This window comes from Leptopilina heterotoma, unplaced genomic scaffold (genome assembly GCF_015476425.1).
Source record: "Leptopilina heterotoma isolate Lh14 unplaced genomic scaffold, ASM1547642v1 Lhet_362, whole genome shotgun sequence".
Taxonomy (NCBI): Eukaryota; Metazoa; Arthropoda; class Insecta; order Hymenoptera; family Figitidae; genus Leptopilina; species Leptopilina heterotoma.
This window is the reverse complement of record NW_025111043.1, coordinates 552,492-574,437: the sequence shown is the minus strand read 5'-3', so window position 1 is coordinate 574,437 and position 21,946 is coordinate 552,492. Positions and strand designations below refer to the sequence as shown.

At 34.6% G+C, this 21,946-nt stretch overlaps 2 protein-coding genes across 3 annotated transcripts in view; both read right to left on the bottom strand.

The window, feature by feature from the left end:
* Window positions 1-21,946, bottom strand: part of LOC122505668 (receptor-type tyrosine-protein phosphatase U) — a 592,942-nt gene that overhangs the window by 32,094 nt on the left and 538,902 nt on the right. The gene's annotated exons all lie outside the window — the stretch shown is intronic.
* Window positions 2,447-16,335, bottom strand: LOC122505672. 2 transcript variants are annotated; one of them, XM_043617451.1, is made up of 2 exons: window positions 16,260-16,335; window positions 2,447-4,603 (listed from the first exon to the last, which is right to left on the bottom strand). In XM_043617451.1, exon 2 carries the CDS (start codon window positions 4,594-4,596, stop codon window positions 3,931-3,933), a length of 666 nt encoding a protein of 221 aa, XP_043473386.1. In that variant the 5' UTR covers window positions 4,597-4,603; window positions 16,260-16,335; the 3' UTR covers window positions 2,447-3,930. The 2 variants fall into 2 exon arrangements, with proteins under 2 accessions (XP_043473386.1, XP_043473385.1); XM_043617450.1 differs by lacking the exon at window positions 16,260-16,335 and adding an exon at window positions 11,453-12,834.

Sequence of the window (21,946 nt, the reverse complement as noted above, 5' to 3'; positions counted from 1 at the left end):
ATTCAATCCCTTGGATGGCTGGAGATGTGTGTTACGATGAAGTGCGAACCATTTTACAGGATGTATTATGAGGAGCAAAGACTATCTATGTTAATGGTTGTGAAAAAAGCAGTGGTTAGAAAAATATTTAATGAATGTACACAATTTAGAAGAAATTGACTGTCCAGCGTTTAAGAATATTAAAACTGCATTTTTTACTACCCACATGTACACATCATATTACACAAACTGAAAATTGTGCAGTAAATAATATATTTAAGCTTCGAAATTGGTTTTCAAATGTAACGAATTAACTGAGAAACTTCTCATATGGTATCGATGAAGTGGATGATGTGAATACTAATTTAAAATCATTTTATGAAAATTATGAAAAACTATCGTAATAAGTTTAAATTTCTATATACATTTGAAAAAATGAATTTTATAATTTTAAAAATGTTGTCTTTCTTTCTTTGTATACATACTCCTTTAATACTATATACTTGAAAAAACAAATTTTTTTTCTTTAACTTTAATAAAAATTGACTTATACAATTTTATACAAAATTTAATTATTTAAAAACTTGTTTGAAATATGAAGGTAGAAAAGGTAGAAAAGGTAGAAAAGAAGGAATTTAAAAGTAATTTTTTTTATTATTATTATAAGCCTTTAAATATTTACATAATTTTTACGGTATAATCTTATAATATTTATTTTTATTCAAATTCAATAACATTAAATTTACCACCCATATATTTTAAACGCAACTTCTCCGATTGCACGGCTTCTTCCATCATTATGAAGGAGGTAGGGTCAGCTTCAAATAGTTTTGCGAACCTTGCCGGAAGAAAAGTTGTAAAAGCAGCATCCAGGTCTACTACAATCCTGGAACCATATTTCGTCTGCACCTTGTTTATTTTAGTTACATTGTATGACTCATTCACAGTCAACTCAGAAAGTGGCTTCGTTGGTAGAAATCTCTCCATACGACCAATGGCGTTGACTTTTTGGAACTCCATTGTTTTAATATTTGTAAGCAAAGAAAAAAGATGTATTCTTAATATTGAATTTTAGCTGACACTGCTAATGTTGCTGTAGATGCTGAAGTTGTTGATACTGTCGATTATGTTGGAGTTACTAATGATGATGAAAACTGAAGCAGAAGTGTCGAATGTGGATTCCAACTTACCTTATACCTTTTAAATCCCACTCTTCTTCAACTCTCACTCTTTTACCCCTACTTTAACGACTGCGCACGCAACTACCTCAAAAGAAGAGTCATTTAGAAGACGTATTCAAACTCGCATAAAATGACGTCACTAAAAGGGTTTTTAAGGAATGTCTTTGTTCTCATCTACAGTCAGGTTAAAACCTGTCTAAAGGTTTTTTAGACAAGCTCTTTATTCTATTCAAGATGCAGGTTGAAGCTTGTTTAAAGATTTTCAAATAATACTATTGTTATCTTGGAAAAAGACAAGTTGAAACTTGCTTACATATTTTTGGACAATACATTTATCCCTATGGTGCTATAGTATTAGTAAAGCAAGCTGTGAGAGTCAGACAGACAGGTCTGACGCATGGAACTTTCACTCACTCAACGCGGTAACCGTACGCGCACTTTCGCTGCGCACTGGGCCTTACCACACCACCCACCACCACCCACTCCCACTACCCACAACGCCTGCGCGGTATCTCGCGAACGCTTAGTCCCTTGCGCTTCTCTATATGATTTTTGAAATTTCTGGTTTATACTAAGTGGGTGGTGGTGGGTGGTAGTATTGGAAATATGTATATAATAGAAAAAAGTGGGTGGGGGGTAGTGGTTAACTAAGAGCAATGTATTTTACATAGGTGAGTGGGTGGTGGGAGGGGGTGGTATTTGCATATTCTACGTCCAAAAGGGTGGATAGTGGGTGGAATTTGCATAAACTAAAAGGGTTAACAATGAAAGTTAAATAAGCAAATCAAATACCCCACTAACGTCAATTAAAAGGGTTAACTAATTTAAATATATGCAAATCAGGTACCCCACCAATGGCTGGTAAATTACCGACATATACCCCACTAACGCCATCTAGTGACAGAAACTTATACCCCCACCAATGGCTGGTAAATTACCGATGTATACCCCCACTAACGCCATCTAGTGACAGAAACTTATACCCCCACCAACGGCTCGTAAATTACCGACATATACCCCACTAACGCCCTGTAACTTACCCTCGCGGTCGGTTTGTAGGAATCTACATTACCGATACGACGTAGAACCGGCATAGCTATACTACTGACTGTCCACGACAAAACACGACTTAGGTCAAAAAAATCAATTTGGAGTTTTTTTATGACAATCGACAGATTTTATGTTGCTTTTTCAAATCCAAAAGTCAAAAGTTAAAAATATAAATTACTTTCGACAATATATCGTTTTAAAGATGGGTATGTCAAGCGTAGTTAACTCAGGCGCGGATCCAGGGGGGGCCACAGTGACATGCCACCCCCCCCCTCGAGAATTCAAACTTTCTGGAATTTTCTAAATAAAAATTTCATTCATAATAGTGTAATGGGGTAAAAATAAACACAAGATAATTCTTTTAATAACATAAACGATAACCGTGGTTATCGTGTTTAGTTTATTTTAAATATGTGGTTTCAATACAAAATTTACCTTACGACTAATTTGACTGACGCTGGCCCTTCAATTTATATACAAGTTGGAAGTGGGTCAATATACCAATGATGTTAAAAATAGTGAAAGGTACAAAAGTTTCAAATTTATTTTAGGGTCTGTGGAAATATAGAAAGCTATTATATATTTTGATAAAGGTATTTAGATTTTTAGAGAAGAGAAAGTACCTATGCTTTACACCTCCCCATTTAGAGTATTTTTGGTCTCAAAAAATGTTATTTTTTAGGTTTTATTTTAATTGATTTAGTATTGGTAACAGGTAGACTTATATTTTCATCGGAGTACTGGTATCGGAGTATTGGTGTCGGTGTATATTGTACCTTTGGACTGTTTATAACTTTAGTTTTAACGCAAAACAAACATAATTGTCTTGGAAAACATTTGGTGATTAAGTCTAGAATTCCACATTTATACAATATTAAAATGGTTAATAATACAGTGGATGTATATCTAATATAAGTTAAGGTATCTATGGTTTTTTCAGTCCATGATTTAGATCTTCTGTCAGATTTAACTTTGTTTATAGCAATTTCAATGTTGTCTAGAGTTTGACTAAATTCTTTAAGAATCGTAGGATGAACTTCTCTTTTTAGAGGAAACAGTTTATCTTTAATAATATCTAATTGGTCTTCGTCGAATGGTAACGTTACATTTTTTTCATATTTTATATTGGTTTTATAGGTAAGTTGTGGTTAAATTCGTATGATTATGTTTAACCCACTAACAATACAGTTTTCGTCGCTCGAAATTTGTGTGGGTTGATTTATAGTGGTCTGAAAGGTTTTGGATTTTCATTGAAAATCTAATTGTACAGAGTTTTCAGGTATAAGTATCTGGGTATCATCTTGTAATAATATATAAGCTAAAGTATCTATTTTGAATAAAGAAAATCTACAAATTTCATGTTTTAAATTTTTGATAGAATATCTTATTATGCTTGAATCACAACTTTCGGACCTTGGAGCGCATTAGGGTCTGCCAATGGGATTTCGTCGGTAGGATTGTCTCTGACCAAGGGGTTTTCTTCTATGGCGAGTCGAATGTTCTCTGGCTCTTCTGGCTGTTGTGGTGCTGGGACTGCTTGTACGGCGCGTCTAATTTTGAGCTCGATGGCGAGTTGGCTGCGCTTGGCGATGGCTTCTTGGATCATGCGCTTCCTACAATCATGACAATTAGGATCTGGTAGGTTGCGTGGTCTCCAACAGCATTTACAGCGCAGATGATGTGGCAATGACTTCGGCATCTCGGTGTAGTGAGGCCAGGGTCAATCTTCGGTCGAAAAATCCGGGTGAGAGCAGATCTGACAAAATTGTCCAGAATATTCTTTAGGACAGGATCGAAAATTATGTCCAATGACTCCACAGTTAAGGCATCCGGGTGGGGCCTTAGGACGGAGTCTTGGTTCGCGCAGTTCTGTTAAGGAGACATAAACCTCCTGGATCCGGTCTTTGAATAGTCTCCGCAAGCGCTTGTATAATCCTTCTAAGTAATAATAATCTTCTGCGTAGGAATCCACATCAGCCTTATGTTGAGCACATAATTGTTGGGAAGACTTAAGTTTCTCTTCTGCAGTGGCTAAGCGGTCGGATAGCCCATTGCATTTTTCATTCAGTTGAGTGATCTGACAAGCTTGGTCGGAGATTACCGCATTGTATGGTGTAGTTGCTGCACTAGTAACTTCACGACGTAGTTCATTTATTGATTTAGTGGCCTCGGTCAATTGAGAAAACAGGGTGTTTCTTTCGGCGATAAGAGCATCAAAACCAAATTTGGTTAGCGCGACTAGTCCTGTAGGGACCTCCTGAAATTCGAGCTTGCCTTTATCGACGCAGTTGCCCTCCGGAGTAAATTGCAAGGCCTTAACTTCAGCTGCATCCGATGTAGGGATAGGTAGTTGGTCTGCTTCCGGGTTCCTTTTTGTTGACTCCATGGCGCTACTGAAAACGAATTTACAAATTGGTACGCGATCTGAGGTTTTTCCTAGCTACTGTTAGATCGTTTACATGATATTTTCCTAGTTTTTTACCATGCGCATCACAGATGACGACTATCGTGGGTGACAATTTTTCTTTGCGCCGGGCCTTTGAAACGTGGCGCCAGTTTGGAACTTTAACCTCGCGCGGCATTTGACAGAGTATTGTTAGGATAAAATACGAGATCTCCAGGTTGGAAATTAATGTCATTCTTCCGATTTTTGTTATAAGCTTTACCTTGTTTCTTGCTAGCTTTAATCATGAATTGTTCAACTTTTGCGCAAAGTGCATCTATATGTTTTAAACGATCTAACCAAGTGTCAATTGTTTCGTCTGTAACAGTGTTAGTATTTGTGTCGCGTGGGGGTTCACCTGTTCGTCTTGGTTCACGAGCGAAACTCAAAAAGGCTGGTGTGACTCCAAGAGAAGTGTGAACTGTGGTGTTATAAGCGAACTGAATATCTTCGAGAAGAATATCCCATTCGCGTTGGTTACGATGTAACATTGCGATTTACGAACTCGGTACCGTTGTCGGTGATGACAATTCTTGGCACTCCCCAGCGGTTGACAAGAGTGTTTAAGGATTTTACAATCTTTGGACCGTCTGCTTTGGATAGCGCAAAGCAGTCTATATAACGAGTATATGTGTCTTCACAAACTAGAATGTAATTTTTACCAGATTTCGACCGAGGTAGGGGCCCTACGATATCGAGTGACACTGTTTCCCAAGGTTCCGTAATTTTGCGCGGATAGATTAAGCCTTGTGGGGGTGTATTTTTTGGTTTACACTTGAGGCAAGTCTCGCATTCATTAACATAACGCTTGATGTCTTCGCTCGGTAATAATCGGTAAAATTTCATTTTCTCTAAGGATCTTTTTTCAGGCATTATTATCGCCGATGGTTTCTTTAACCATATTTGGTTTATAATAGTATAGTTGATTGTTCGAATCGACTTTATATCTTTCGTAGCGCGAGGGATCTTTACGAACTTTTTCTAGCATCTGATCGTACCAACTTTGACTTTTAACAGAATTTAGTTCGGTAACGTGCGTATCGTTAGTATCGTCTTCGTAAAGTCGCGAAAGCGTTTCCGGCGCTTCATTAGTTGTACCTTTTCTGTGCTCAATCTTGACGTTATTTGCGGACAGCTCGAGAGCCCATCGCGCAAGTCTACCTTTTGGGTCTTTGAGACCTTGCAACCAAATTAAACTGGAATGATCTGTTATCACAGTAAATTCAGCGCATTCGAGGTAGCAGCGGAGCTTCTTAATAGCGAAAATCACAGCCAAGCATTCCTTTTCAGTGGTGGTGTAATTTAATTCAGCACCTCTTAAAGGTCTGCTTAGGCATGTGATTAAGTATTCTTTTTCTCCATCTTGCTGTGTCAAGATAGCACCGATACCGGTGTCACTTGCATCGGTATACAAGTAGAATGGTAAACCGGGCCTAGGCGCGACTAAAGTTAAAGCGCTTTTTAAGGATTCTTTAACTTCGTTGAATGCGGCCTCATGTTCTTCGGTCCAGTTCCAAGGTACTTTTAGACTTGCTTATTTATTTAGCGGTCCTTGCACTTTCGCAATATTGCGCAGGTGCCGATGGTACCAGTTGACTGAGCCGTTGAACCGGCGTAATTCTTTTCGATTACGAGGAGTCGCTCGTTCGAGGATTGGTTCGACGCGCTTTGCATTTGGTTTTAAACCGTCTTTGTCGAGGATGAAACCTAAATATTCTACCGACGATTTCGCGAAATAAGATTTGTTGGACAATCCTCCCTCCTGTAGAATGGTAAGGACTACATCGAGAAGCAGAATATGTTCTTCGAAAGTTTTGGATATTATTATCCAATCGTCGAGATACGCGTGAACTTGTTCGCAATAATGTTCGGGCAGATTTTTAGCGCGAATATGTTCTACGAACTTTTCTTTCAATCTATCAGTTAGAGCTTGGAAGGTTGCCGGCGCATTTGTAAGTCCGAAGGGCATTCTGACCCATTCAAACTGTCCACGACCAGGGACGACGAAGGCGGTATATTCGCGCGATTTCGGGTCAATTGGTATGTGGTGAAACGCGTCGGTCAAATCAATAGTACTAATAATGTTGGCCTCAGATAGCGCATCAAGTATGGTATCCATACGTGGCAAAGGGTATGCTGACTTCTTGGTGTTTTTGTTTAACATTCGAAAGTCCATGCATACTCTAGGCCTACCGTCTTTGCGGTATGTGAGCACTACTGGGCTTGCAAAGCGTCCGTTGCTTCTAACTATAAACTTTTTATCTAAATAAACATCAATTTGATCATTAATAATTTTGTTCGCTTCTAAGCTACGGCGATAGGGTTTTAATTTAAATGGCGTTGGATCGGTCAGCTCTATAACGTGTGTCGTTAAATTAGTGACACCGGTTTCTGATGTAAATTTTGATAATTTTTCATCTAGAAACGCATTTAATTTATCCCTTTGTTCCGGAGATAATTCGATTAGTTGGGCCGAATTTAGGAAGCTACGCGCATTGGAATTGGAGCCTGAAGGGTGACGAGTCGTTGACCCTTTCATGGACCAATAACCTTGGCTTGCGTCAATAATAACTTGCCAACTAGTTATAAAGTCCATGCCTAAAATGACTGGTGTAGTTAGACCGTCGAGAACAGCAAACCATATTTTACCGTGGCAATTATCTATTTCGATGTCGAATTTTACGGAATGGCGAGGTGCGGCTACGTGATCGCGTTGCGCGAGGTGTACGCCGCATCCTTAATCGGGTCGCCGTTAGCTAAACTTTCGAGTTTGTCGAAAAGTTCTCCTGACATAAAAGTTCGATCACTACCTGTGTCAAGAAGCGCTGTTATTTTTTCGTTACCGATTTTGATTACCGTGGAAATTGTACATCTTTCCTGAGGCGGTGAGGGCGATGCGTGCCCTTTGTGTACTCTGCGCTTAGTTTTAACAGTCAATACAAATAAATTGTTTGACTGATTAATCAATGGCAACGATCTGAGTGAAGATATGCACGCGCCTATTGTGGGAGAGAAATCTTCCTCAGATTCAGAGTACTCCGTCTCAGATTCAGAATATAAGCAATCATCATAATCGCTCTCAGAATCACTAGTATCAATCCTGCCTGCATGCGCTTTGTTTAGCGTTGATGCTATTTGAGGATTGTACGTTGGTTCATTAGCGATAGGAATGCTTGCTGAATTTGAAGAAGTATCAATTTCGTTTGAGTTATTTATCGGTCGATTTTCGTTTTGTTTTGATGGGGTTTTGCCAGGGAGATCTAGTCTCTCCTGGCATCTCTTTCGTTTTTTGATTGCGAGTTATTATCGTGCGCGTTGTGACCGAAGTTTTGTGGGTAATCGCGGTTGTAATTACCGTGCCATGGTGGCTGCGTTGGTTGCGGTGGAGGCGCGTGCGGGGGACAAGGAGGTCTCACGTTTTGCGCGCTGCACTGGCAATCTAGCTGGTAGTACTGCGAAGAGTGGGGGGAATTGTGGTAGTAGTCTTGGTTGTGATTGCGACCACGGCCACTACCATTCCAACAATTGTTGTAACCGCGTCCGCGATTATTTTGATTATTACCGCCTCGGTGGCCATTTCCACGACCACGAGGATTTTCGCTTTTCTTGTGCGCAGACGATCTACGCTTTCCCCCCCCTTTCTGCGACGAAGCAGAGCTTGAGGAGCGAGAAGAAGTAGAAGTGGAACGTTTGCGCGATCTGTGAGAAGACGAAGGTTTGTTTGGACTGATCAAAGCGCTCTTGGATTTACTCGCTTTGGAATTTTCTGCGTCGCTTATATTTAATTTTTGTTTAAGGGACTCGAACTGTTTTTGATAGATGTCTATTTTATTTAATTTTTGTTCGGGCTCTGGTTTCGCTTTCTGTTTACTTTTATTCGCTTGTTTTTGTTTGTTTTCTGTTTTAGTTTCTTTTTCCGTTAGTTCGCCTGAAGAATTTTTAGATTGCGAATCAATTGCATTTAATTGGTTTCTATTGCGCGGGTTACGAGACCGTTTCGCGTCTTGTTCGCGCAATTTATTCGATTGTTGCATGAATTCGATTTTTTCTAGATACTTGCGTATCTTATCTAAAAGTTCTTCATAAGAGTTGAAGCTGTCGCGATCGAAAAGAGAAATTAGTTCCAAATGTAGGCTTAGATAAATTTTATCGAGCTGAATGTTTTGTGGAATTTTATTTCTCAATTTGTTATAGAGCGCGCCAATTTTTATGACATAGTCTATCCCTGTTTCATTTTCCAATTGAACCACGCGATGAATTTTATTGAGGATTTGGTTATCGTCATTTACATCGCTGAATGTTTTTCGGAATGATCTAGAAAATTCGGTCCATGTTGTCCATTTATGGCGAAACATGTTGAACCATGAATACGCTGTTTCTGTGAGCGTTTGGGAGAAAATCAGGAGCGCGTCGTTGGGATTGATCGCAGATGCTAACATTTTTCTTTCACATTCATCGAGAAATTCGTTCGCGTCTAATTTTCCCGGAAATTTGAGATCCCACGATTTAATGATTTTATGTAAGTTTTGAACTTGAGTTCGTTGCGCGATAGAGGCGTTGAGAACCGGGTTCAAAGGAAGGTCAATTAAATCGTGTTGATTTCTGTCGTTTATGTTTTCGGGAGTTGGAAACATAAGATCTGGTTGTTCTGCGAAATGTAGTGTGCGATTTGCAGGAGGTCCTTGTCGCGAAGGTGTAAACGATAGTGGGGGGTGTATCGGCGCTGTGACTGTGGTTGCGCTTTGCGTTGTAGTCAAAGTGTTACCCGTGAATGTGACCGTGTTTGTGGTTGTAGTGGGGGGTAAACTAATTTTTTGCGCGATGTGTTCGCCACTGTCGTCGAATTCCCAACGAGAGTCGTGCCATGGAGATGGCGCGTGTCTCGTTTGGATTTGTGACATTTTTTTTGTGAGGTCCTGTATGTTAGCTGACATTTCGGCGCGAAGTTTTTCAATTGATTTGGATGTTTCTTTGCTTAGCGCGGTTATTTCGAGGCGATTTTCGTTATACGCATCGAGTGTTTGTTGACGCGTATTTTCGAGATGGTGTCGGAATATTTGTCGCATATCATTTTTAAATTTTTTATTTTCTTCTGCTTGGGTAATTGCAAAATTTTCTATTCGTGTGTAGAAATGTCTTAATTGTGTGTTAGTTACTGGGGTTTTCTGTACTTTAGATTTGTGAACCCGGCGATGGAGCGTTAATTTAGGAAGTGTTCCTGATGAGGGTTGTGAAGGGTTAACTGTGTGAGTGTCCCTTAATGTGTTGGTTGTTCTATCTTTTAAAATGTTCCATTCGTGAATTGGAGTTGTATTGGCGCTAGCTTGTTCAGTTTCTACGTCAGCGTTGTTTATTAGGCTAAAATTTTCCGCTGGTGTAGGGGGCCTAGGTTTTTCCTTATCGGTCGAAAAAAGAAGCGTTAAATTTTCACTAGTAGCGCGCCACATTTCGTTTTGTTCGTCGCGCGTTGTAGTGTTGTTATTTTTTTTGGTGGACAGTGGGGGGCTGCGAGACATTTTGTCGCTTCTTTTAAATGCATTCGTAACAGAACGAGTTTGCATTTTTTGTGTGTGTGATTTTGGGCTTCTTCTTCCCATGTTCAAAAAGTAGAAACAAAAGAAATTTATTTTCGCAAAAAAAATTTTTTTTTTGTCAATAATAAGTTACTTTAGTTAATTGGCTAAATCAACCTGGTTAACTTTAAGGAAGGGAATAGAAAAAAAAATCTTTTCGAAATAATTTTTTTTTTTTTAAATAGGTGATTTGATCTATATATTGAGAAAAGAAAAGAAATTTGGTTTGCGATTTTAATGAAATTAAATTTTGCGCTAGGGAAGGTAAAATAAAAATGTTTTATTTTCCTTTATTTGATAAATTTAATTGTTGATAAATTTTTATTTTATCAATTTGAAAAGAGAAAAAAAAATTTCAATTTATTTTAATTTTGTTAATTAAAAAGAATTAATTTATTTTTTAATACATTTTATTCCTTTTCTTAAATTAATCAAGTTGTAATTTCTTTTCTATATTCTCTCTGAGATTGCACAAGGTTTTATTATATTTGAATTAAAATTTTATTTTGCTCAAGAAACAAGGGCAGCTACAAAGGAGTACGCAAAATTTGTAAATATTGTCGTATTTACTCTTGAAATACGCTGGAAATCTCGTTTTGTAGCACTTTAGGCTATAGTAGAAACAAGAAACGATAATTGATTTGAATAATTTATTTTGATCTATTTTGTAGAGTGAGATTGGTGCGAGCGAAAGCAGTGAGAGATCAGGGAAAATTGAGCATGCTTAATTTGATAGAATTTATTATAATAAATAAAATTGATAAAGCAAAATTAAGCATTGTCAAATGGCAATAAGTTAAGGAAATCTGGTTAGTTTCTTTAATAATATGACATTTAGCGCGAGGGAATAATTCGAAAAAAAGATTGAATTATTTTCGAAAATAGCAGCTGACTGCTGTTCAGGTGCGTAAAGGCATAAAGTTGTGTGAGTGTCAATGTAGAGAGTGGTCTTGGCGTGACGTCATAATGGCGGCACATGTAAGAGAACTCTCGACGAAGCACGCACAAAGAAACGAATTTAGAAAGATTTACTAAAATACGCGTTGGGCGCCAAAAATGTGATCGCCAATATAAGCTTTAGAATTAAAATTAATTGTTAAAAAATGGGGGTTCGACTTACATTAAGGAACACAATTAACCAACCAAAATTCCTTGACTTAGAAAATTTCCATCGTCCTTCTTTCCGAGCATTGAGCCAAGATAATAGAGAAATCCAACAAACTTACTACTTTTCCTCGTATACGAAGTGCAGGTGAATGTCGAAGATAAAGGCACAAGATTGAATAAAACAAGGCACAATATAAAATAGAAAACTATAATTTTTATTCGTAACAACAATACAACTAAGCGCAGAGGCCTATAGTTCGCACGAGGTTCGCAACCAATCTATCTGATATTTCGCACAAAAGCAACATGTGCTTTTGTCGTCTGCTACTTGCGGTGCGTACGGCGTCTGGTGGCAAAAGTTGGCGCTATGGCGCGATTTACAAAAAATGAAATATTAATAGTAATTAGTATAATTCGGGTAATGGCAACGATATATTCAGATAATAATGATTTTGATCATTACAGCATATCTTGGATACTAAGAATATATCCATTTCCAGAATATGTCAAGGGTAAAGGTCCGAATATGTCCATAGCTATTTTTTTCGTTAGGATTCATAGGTGTGTCAGGAATTATTGCTTCTTCTTTTCTTTTTATTCGAGTAGTTTTTTGGATTTGACATATAGCGCACTTTTTGACAAAGCTAATTATTTCATCTTCCATGTTTTTCCATTCTCCAAGTGTTATTGCTCTTTTAATAGATTTATTTTCACCGAAATGTTGTGCCATTATAGATCCGTGAGCTTCTTTAATTATTGTTTCTTTTTCACTTTGTGTTAATTCTGTCCTTGAATTGTAGCAACTAAATATTCCTAGCGTAGGATATTTGCTTCCTATGAAGGATAATAGTATTTTTAACCGACTTTTTTCAGTGGGTGTGATGGTAGGATCATTAAAATGATATCTTACAATAGTCAATTTTTTACTAACTGTTTTGTTGGCTAGCATGTTTAGTATTGTTAACCACTCTCGTTCGTCAAATTTTGGAAGGACTGTAGTATTCAGGGTTTCAGTTGGTCTTTTTTGTAGTTGGTTCCATAACTTCCCGTGAGCATTAGGTTTCACTACTTCTCTTGAGGGGGTTTTATTTTGTGTCCATTTCCTATATTCTTGATAGAGGTTTTTATTGAATTTAGATTTTGTTATATTTTCGTCTAACTCCTTAATAAGTGATTGCGGATTTTGTTGAATTTTTGGTAATGATAAATCTAAGGCTTGATCAGTTGTATTTTCTTGTATGGGAAAAATTCGCGATAAACAGTCTGCTACTTTATTTTCTTTACCTTTTATATATTCTATATCTTCATAGTTATATTCTTCTAGTCTTAGTTTCCACCTAAGTAATCTTGATGAAGGATCTTTTATATTTTTTAACCATTTTAAGGCTTGATGGTCTGTTTGTATAATGAATGTCCTACCTAACAAATATTGTCTAAGCCTCCGTACAGCCCAAACAATTGCTAGTAATTCCTTTTCTGTTGTTGAATAATTTAATTCGGCCTTGTTTAATGTTCGAGATATGAAACAGCATGGATGTCCATCTTGTGCTAAAACAGCTCCTAGACCTACATTTGAGGCATCGGTAGTTAGGACGAATTTTTTCGTGTAGTCAGGATATCTTAACACGGGCGTAGAACATAATGATGCTTTTAGAAGATTGAAAGCTTCGTTGCTCTTTTCTGTCCATTTGAAAGGAGTGTCCTTTTTTGTAAGTTCTGTAAGTGGTTTAGCTATTGTGGAAAAGTTTTTTATAAATTTCCTGTAATAACCGGCAAGTCCTAAAAATGATTGAGTTTCTGTTATGTTTCTTGGTGTTCTAAAATTTGTTATTGCTTCAATTTCTAATGGGTTTGGTTTCACACCTTCTGAAGTTATAAGATGTCCTAAAAATTCTAACTCAGGTCTCAAATACTCACATTTGTCAGGTTGTAATTTTAGTCCAACTTCTCTTAATCTGTTGAATAGTTTAATCAAGTTGTCGTTATGTTTTTCCAAAGTATTGCCAAAAATGATTATATCATCTAAATATACAAAGCATATTTTTCCATTTAATCCTTGTAGAGCATTATCCATCATGCGTTGAAAGGTAGCAGGTGAATTTTTTAGACCAAATGGCATTCTATCAAATTCAAAATGTCCTTCTGGTGTTGAAAAGACAGTGTACTTTTTTGAATCTTCGGACATTGGAATTTGATGAAATCCGGAACTTAGATCGAAAGCGGAGAAGAATTTAGCATTTCCAAGGGATTCTAAAATATCCTCAATAATTGGGAGTGGATATGCATCTTGATCTGTTTCATCATTTAATTTACGAAAATCAATGACGATTCGCCATTTTTGTTTTCCCGAGGCGTCAACTTTTTTCGTAACCACCCATAATGGGGAATTAAAAGACGAATTTGAATCACGTATAATTCCCTTTTTATAGAGTTCGCCAATTTGTGTCTTGACTTCTTCTTTATGACATGCAGGAGGTCTATATGATTTAATGTTGATAATTTTATTATTTTTAAGAACTATAGAGTGTTCTGTTAGATTTGTACAGGGTAATGCATCTCCTTCCAAAGTAAAAATGTCATTATAACTTGCGATAATTTTCCAAATGATATTTGTATTTTCTTTATCTATGTGGTCTAATCTTGAGTTTTTCCGTAAATTTTCAATCCTTTTTGTGAGATTAGTAGTTTTATTTGGATTTTGTGACTGTGTTGTTTCTTGTATACTTAGAATGTGGTCATATTTTATCTTCTGTGGTTTAAGCATAGGTTTGTAATCATAATTATAGATAGGAAAAATTACCTCGTTATTTTTTATTCGGTAAATTCCGTCAGGAATATTTTCATTATCTTCTAGAAAAATATCACCATCGTCGTCATTTACTTGAATTCGCATTACCTGGGCAGTGTGTCCAGAGATAAATTCTTCATCATCATGAAGGGGTAGTTTTATTTTATTTAAATACAGATATTTAGCTGTTATGCTGTATCTATTACATGCTTGGAGAAAGGGGATGCCAATGATACCTGCTTCCGGTAGTGGAAAGTTATCATCGACAACATGAAAGAGATGTTTTTTTTCTAAATAATGTATATATACAGCTTCATGTGAGTAGTTTATACTTTTACCCATAAAAAATTTTTTATGTTGGCAATATCGTTTGGTCTTGTCTGGTATCTCAGAAGATTTTATCAAATTAATCGATGAACCGGAATCTACTAACAAACTGAAGGTTCTTCCGTTTGCGTGTCTTCCTCGAATGGAAAGTAGTCGTCCGCATATTGCTGATACTCTGCTGTCTGTTCGTAATGGTTTATTTCTTGTTGTTCTTCTGTCGTAATTATTTGTTCTTCTAAACAAGGTTCCCATATTTGTTCCTTTTGAGAATCTTCCAGTAATATCTTGTTCACCTGTGGAGGTCGTTTCGGATTTTGACCTTGGATAAAATTTTGTTTCTGTTTATTGTAACACTGGTTTTCTAAGTGTCCCATTTTCTTATAGAAATTACAGAACATTTGTATGCGTTGTTGTAAAGGTAGTCCGTGATTTGGAACACTGGTAGGCTGGTTCCTGACTACAGGTGTGTTTCCTCTTGAAAAGTTATTTATTACTGAACGTCTTATAGGCATATGATCAAATGGTTTTCTTGTTGTCGAGGATATGGCAGCTCTGTTTCTTGCTTTTTCCCTACACCAAATTTCTGCATCTAATGCTTCTTGAAATGCTTTGTTTAAATTTGTAGGTTTCAATGGTCTCACTTGATTACTAATATCTTCTCTTAAATTCATTACATATCTTCTAGTTGCTGATTTTTCTTCGATATTTGATGCTAATTTTCTTTACATAGGGTGATTATGTTCAGCTTGGATAGCATAGTTAAGTTCGTTGAATACTGCGCGAAATCTTTGATTGTATTGTTGTACTGTTTCTGTGGTCTGTTTTACGCTTTCCAATTTTGCCCTACATAATTCTACTGATGTATCTGTTACTAGATGTGTTCTTAAACATTGAAATAAATCTTCGAATGAATCTATAACATTATATCTTATGCATCTTTTGGCATTTCCCGTAATTTTTTCGGTTAATATAAAATCTAGTAATAAAGAGGGTTGAGAACAATTTTTATTGCTTTTTTAACTGTTTTTATGAAGTCATTAACTTCTACGTCGTCACTACCGTTTAAAATTTCTACCGTTCTAATAATATCTTTTGCTAGTGATAAAGGTTCAGTATTGGGTTTAAAGGTTTCTTTTTCTTTCCGATTTGTTTCTAGTTCTTCTTCAGATTCCGAGGTAGGCGAGTTTCGGATATGTGAAGCTTCATTATCATCATCCGTAATTAATACTTCTGCGTGCCTAGCTAATAGTTTAATTTCTTCTGCTCTTTTTAGATTTTCCTCGTTTAGTGTTTTAAAATTATTTTTCAATAAGGTTTGTCCTTCTTGAATTATTTGGAGTTGTGCCATTATCTGCATTAATGGGTCTGTAGTTCCTTCAGAATTATTAGTGGGATTTAAACTCATTTTGAAGGAATAGAGGAATGGATTGTTGATTAAGGAGATAATGTCTTCTGAATCGCTGGATTCTGTTTGTGTTGAATAGTTTTTTTGTAGATTATCTCTATAATTTTCAAAAGCCAGTTTTGTTTTTGAAGTTTTAGTTATTTGATTTTGAAAAAAAAATTTAACTGTAGAGTCGTTTTACAATACTACTTTAATTTATTGGGGTAATTTATTTAATTTTACCACGTTGTATCTAATGACGCAAGCCTAAAATACCGTAAGTATTTCTTACTTTACTTTACCTGATTGTCGTAACAATCAGTCACCGTTCAACGAATGCAAAAAAGATTTATGCTCAAGAAATACTTTTAACAAAAATATATATATATATTTTTTCAATTCTATCTTATTTGTAGAGTATGCTTACATTGAATTGAATATCCGCTTGATTCAGGATCCTTCCGTGCCTATGTTTGGATTGTGTATCCGCCGTTTAGGATATCCTCTGGATTATTCTGCTTCACTCTCGTACAGCTTTGTTTTTGATGTACTGTGTCTTCGTAGTAAGGAGCCTACTTAATTCAGCCACCTCTGATCACAGTAAGTTGAACTAGTCTCCGTAGAAACTAGGAGTCGATGAAGAAATATTTTTCTTTAGTTCGAATCACAGGATCTGCCCGTTTGAATGTTTATAGGATGAATATAACTCCGTAGTGTTACTTAAATTCCTATCCAATCGTTTGACAGATCCTGGCAGGATCGCCAGAAAATGTAATGGGGTAAAAATAAACACAAGATAATTCTTTTAATAACACAAACGATAACCGTGGTTATCGTGTTTAGTTTATTTTAAATATGTGGTTTCAATACAAAATTTACCTTACGACTAATTTGACTGACGCTGGCCCTTCAATTTATATACAAATTGGAAGTGGGTCAATATACCAATGATGTTAAAAATAGTGAAAGGTACAAAAGTTTCTAATTTATTTTAGGGTCTGTGGAAATATAGGAAGTTATTATTATATTTTGATAAAGGTATTTAGATTTTTAGAGAAGAGAAAGTACCTATGCATTACAATAGGTCATCAAGCTAGCGTCTAGCAGATGGCCCCCCCAAGAACCTTGTCTGCATCCGCCCCTGAGTTAACTTCAATCGTAGTACTTCAATCGCTCGCCCTGTGAAATTCACGTTTGGGAGCTAAGCTGCGTTTTCTCGTGGACAGTCACAAATTTGCAAAAGATAGTTTGACTTTCTGCCTTCATAGATGTGGATTAAATATTCATGAAAATATGGGTGATATACTAAAAAAGTAAAGCGTGTCCCGCCACCGCCGACTCTCCCCTACACATCCTTATAGAAAATTTCATTCCGCATCTTTTTTTCTTATGAAATTTTTTTCTATCTATTACCGTTTTTGAAATATTTAGGAAAAACTGTTTTTTTGAAAACTATAAATTTAATGACATTTTTCACTTCAACTCGCGATATTTCAGACAATTTAAAAAATTTTTTAATGAATCAAAAAAGAAAATACGTCTTAAGGTATTCTACAAATGATAAAAAAGGAAAAAGTGGTTTTCTTTATAAACAAAATTGTTATTAATTTTTTTCTTTATTAATGTAAAAATCACGAACTACAATCTTCACGTAGAGTTGCATATCGAGCGAGACGATAGAGAAATATGGAAAAACGAGAATCATTCTCGTTTCCTTTTTAAGCGCCTCGTCTCGTTCTCGTTTTATAAGACGAGATTTTCATTAGACGAGCGAGAAATTTATAATAATTAAATAATTCAACTATCTGTAATATAAAGAATTGGCGTTTGTTGTTTTTATCATAGAAATTCGATAATTAGAAATTTATTGTGTGGAATCTATTGCTTTTACATTATCATAATTATTATAATTACCTTTTTATTATAAAAGTTAATAATAAAAATAATAGTTTTATTTTTTTGCGACAAAAACTTTTAAACAAATAATATTATTAATAAAATGATTGATAAACAATATATTTTTGTATTAAACTGTAATAAATGGATATTTTTATTATTTTTAAATCAAAATCAAAACTTAAAATGAAGTATATAATTTAGGTTTATAAAAAATATTACTTTTTATTATGTTTTAAATCAATTAAAGATGCTTTTTTATAAACAAAATATTTATTTATTACTTTTAACACGAACAATGTGACAATTTAGTTGTTAACTTATATATTAATATTTTCTTAGTAACTACATTCAAGAAATTAACATTATTTTTGGCTATTCGATTTCAATCGTATTAGTAGGAACAGAATATTTTGCCCAAGAATTAAGACACATTAGAAATCTTATTGATTGATCACTTAATCGGTTTCTCCTTTTGGTAATGGTTAAAAAGCTCCGAGAAAACAAACGTTCCGATGGGACGGATGTAGCTGATATGGCTAAATAATCTCGGGCCATTGCAGAAAGAGTTGGGTACATTTTTTGGTGGCATTTCCACCATTCTAAAACATCTGTCAGATTGCTGTCGGCCCTTTCTTCAGAACAATACAAATTAAACTCACGCTGCCAATCATTAGAAACATTAGAAGTAAGCATCTTCTTAAAAAATGCATTTAAATCAATTTCATCACTCTCATTCGAATCATTATCAGAGTTCGTCAAAGTTACTTCATTGGCAGTCTAAAGGATTACATTTATTTTATTATAAAATATTTAGTAGCCTGGCCATTTTTGTAAAATTATTTAATATCAATGAGTGCAGGGCTGAAAAAGTTTCCTTTTCATCTAAAAAAGCAAATACAAAAATTATAAAGTGAATGTGTGAATAATTAATGGACCCAAAAACTGATTGAATGTGAAAAAAGAGATTTTATTTAATTTTTGCTGTAATTTTCAATGTTTCTTTAAAGAAAATGGTTCTTTTCTGTATAGCTATACCAAAAATATAATATATATATATATATATATATATATATATATATATATATTTTTTTTTATATAAATATATATATATATATATATATATATATATATATATATATATATATAAAATTCGATAATGAAGAAGAATATTACTACAAACCAGGATATTTTGGAAATCTGACATAGAATTCGTATCCTGTTATCCCGAAAAACTGCAGAACCATTTAAAATTTAGATGTTTGTAGTTAAATTCTTATATATTATCGAAGTTTTGTTTATTTCTACTCAATTTTTGTAAAATTTGCCCAACTCACTTACAAATAAAGATTTTTTAATTATCCGAAATGAAAAAATCGAGAAACTGAGTTTATTAAAAATTTCATATCCCGATTTTTTTTGTCTTAAAATTGTTGTATGGCTTTACTGAAACGATACCAAAAATAATTGGATGGGCAAGAACTTTTGGGTTTTTATTCGAAGCTCACCTTGTTGCTGCAGCTAGTCTTTTTTTACAAAAACTTTAATATCCCTGGAACCAGATGAGTCTTCATCAATTTTGTTTTATTAAATTAAAGGTAAATTCATAAGGATTCCAAATATGTTAATAACATTTTTCTCAGAGAGAAGTAAATAATCAAAAAATTAAAAAAAAAAAATTTTTAATTTATTTATTTAAAAATTAATTTTTTTATTAACATTGTTTTTATTTTAATGTACACATTTTTACCTAAAAAATGTGTAAACTTCATAAAAATCCATAAACAATAGTATAAGATATTTAAAACTTTGTGAAATTAATATTAAAATTCAAAATGTCAATAAAATCTCTTTTTCTATAATATTATTAAGTTTTTGGGTCTATTAATTATTTATAGATCAACTTAAGTATTTTTGTATTTGTTTCTTTAGGTAAAAAGGAAACTTTTTCTGCCCGGCGCTCAATGATATCACCAGATTAAAAAATATTTAACAAATCGCAAACAGGCTAATATTTAGCTTTATAAAATTCTAATATATAAATAACATAATAATAATAATAAATTAATATAAATAAATATTAAATAAATAAATAATAAAATAAATAAACAATCGACTTTGATGTAAATTTTTAAAAAAGAAAATATTTAAAAAAATTTTAAACTATACCTGCTTTTTGACATAATCTTTCTTCAAAATTTGTTTAAACTTTTCAATCGACGTATCTCTCATTTCTTTACCCCACTCACTTTGATCAAACGTTTCAACTTTGTGCCTTGGGTCTAAGATTAATATTATGCAATAATTCCAATTTGTCTTGTTATAGTGTTTCAAAATTTTAATTCGAGCTGCTTGAAGAGCTTCTAGCATGACTTTCTCAATAGAATTTAATTTTTCAGAATTTTCGAGGCAGGTGGTTGACTTTTCAAGTTTATCAAGAAGAAGATTTACTCCAATAACTACCAAATTTAGAGTCGGGTATTTTCCACCGCTGAAACTATTCGTCAATGTCTTAAAGTGTCTTAAGTGTTTTGTCAATTCTTGTAATAAATTCCAGTCATATTCAGTAATTCGAAATTTTTTTAATTGCTTGTTATGTTTGCACAATAATTTTATTGCTGGTTGCATCCGAAAATCAAGAACAATCATGTCATGAATGGAGTTCCAGCGTGTACTCACGTCGATGTTAGGCGATAACATTTTAATATTTATTGTTTTACAACAATCGTTGAGCTTATTCTTCCACTGCTCAGATCTCTTCAATAAAAAAAGGCCATTTTTGGCAACATTCGACTCTCAATAAAATCTACAAAAAATTTATTGTATCATTCGAACAAATTTTAAAGGAAAGTACAATTATTCACCTTTCAAAATATTTTACACCCGATCCGATCCGACTTTTTTTCACTAAGGTACGACAATTTCAAGTTTAGGTTACACGACCTAAAAACTGAAAAAATGAAGAAAACAATAATTGGAAAGTACTTTAACTTAAGCATCTGATTCAGTATCCCCAAAACACATAGAATTACCAGAAAGTTGCGAAACGTTAGTGAAAGATTTACGATTTTTCACAAACATTAAATACCAGGATACAATTTTCGAAACGTTAATCGACACAGGCGCTACGAGTTCATTTTTTGGTCACAAAAATTGGGTATATTTGCAATTATACGGTGTAAAATTAGAACCAGTGAAAAATAAACTCGTGACAGCAGCCAACGGTGAAAGTTTACAAATTATAGGAAAAGTTACGATTCCGGTAGAAATCGGTAATATAACGAAAAATTTTACTTTCAGAATTGTCCCAGGATTAAGACAATATGCAACTTTAGGAATAGATATGCTACGCGAATTAGGAATGAAATTAGATTTCGAATCTGACACGTGGTCAATTGAAGACTTGCCTAACGTACGTTATAAAATCGGAGATAGGGAAAATAAAATAGTCGAAAAAATGGTTGAAGCTGTATTGACAAAACAAGAAGTGGGATCACAAACAGGATGGTCCAGTTCACAACAGGAAAATCGAAAAAATTTCGCGCAAAAATCCCAGGAAAATAGGTCAAAATCGGGAAAAAATTTTGAACCAAAACTCGAGAATAAAAAAGAGAATTCAGGAAAATTCGAGAAAAAATTCGAATTAGGAAAATCGAAAGATATCGATACGGAAAATTGTAGGAAAAATACGAAAAATTTTCCAAGGGTCGACCCGAGAAATGAAAAGAAAATTCCAAAAATTATACCAAAACAATCCTTACAACAGTCGATAACACCTACCCAAATCCCAACTCCAAAACCCCGGAAAATTCTTCCAAAATTAATGGAAATCCCATTATCAAACAGATTTGATAATTTAGAAATGGACTCAGGTCTTGACGAGACTGACAAACCATTTTTGTTCCCAATCGACAACCCACGTAAGAAAAATTGGTATAAAAAAGCGGAATTGAATAAGAAAATTAGAGAACGCGAAAAAAGTTCGAAAATTTGGCGAAAACGAGAAAATTCGCAGAAACCGGAAAATGTTAAATCGAAAAAATTAGAATCGGAAAATTCTATGGCGATTAGAAATAAATTTCGTATACCGTTAAATACGAAATGGATTAACTTCAAAAACAACGCGATAATAAACAACAATATTCAGGAAAAAATATTGCGAGAATCGAGTTGTTTAGATGAAACCGAATTTTGTTCAGGACTAGTTGACTTGTCCGA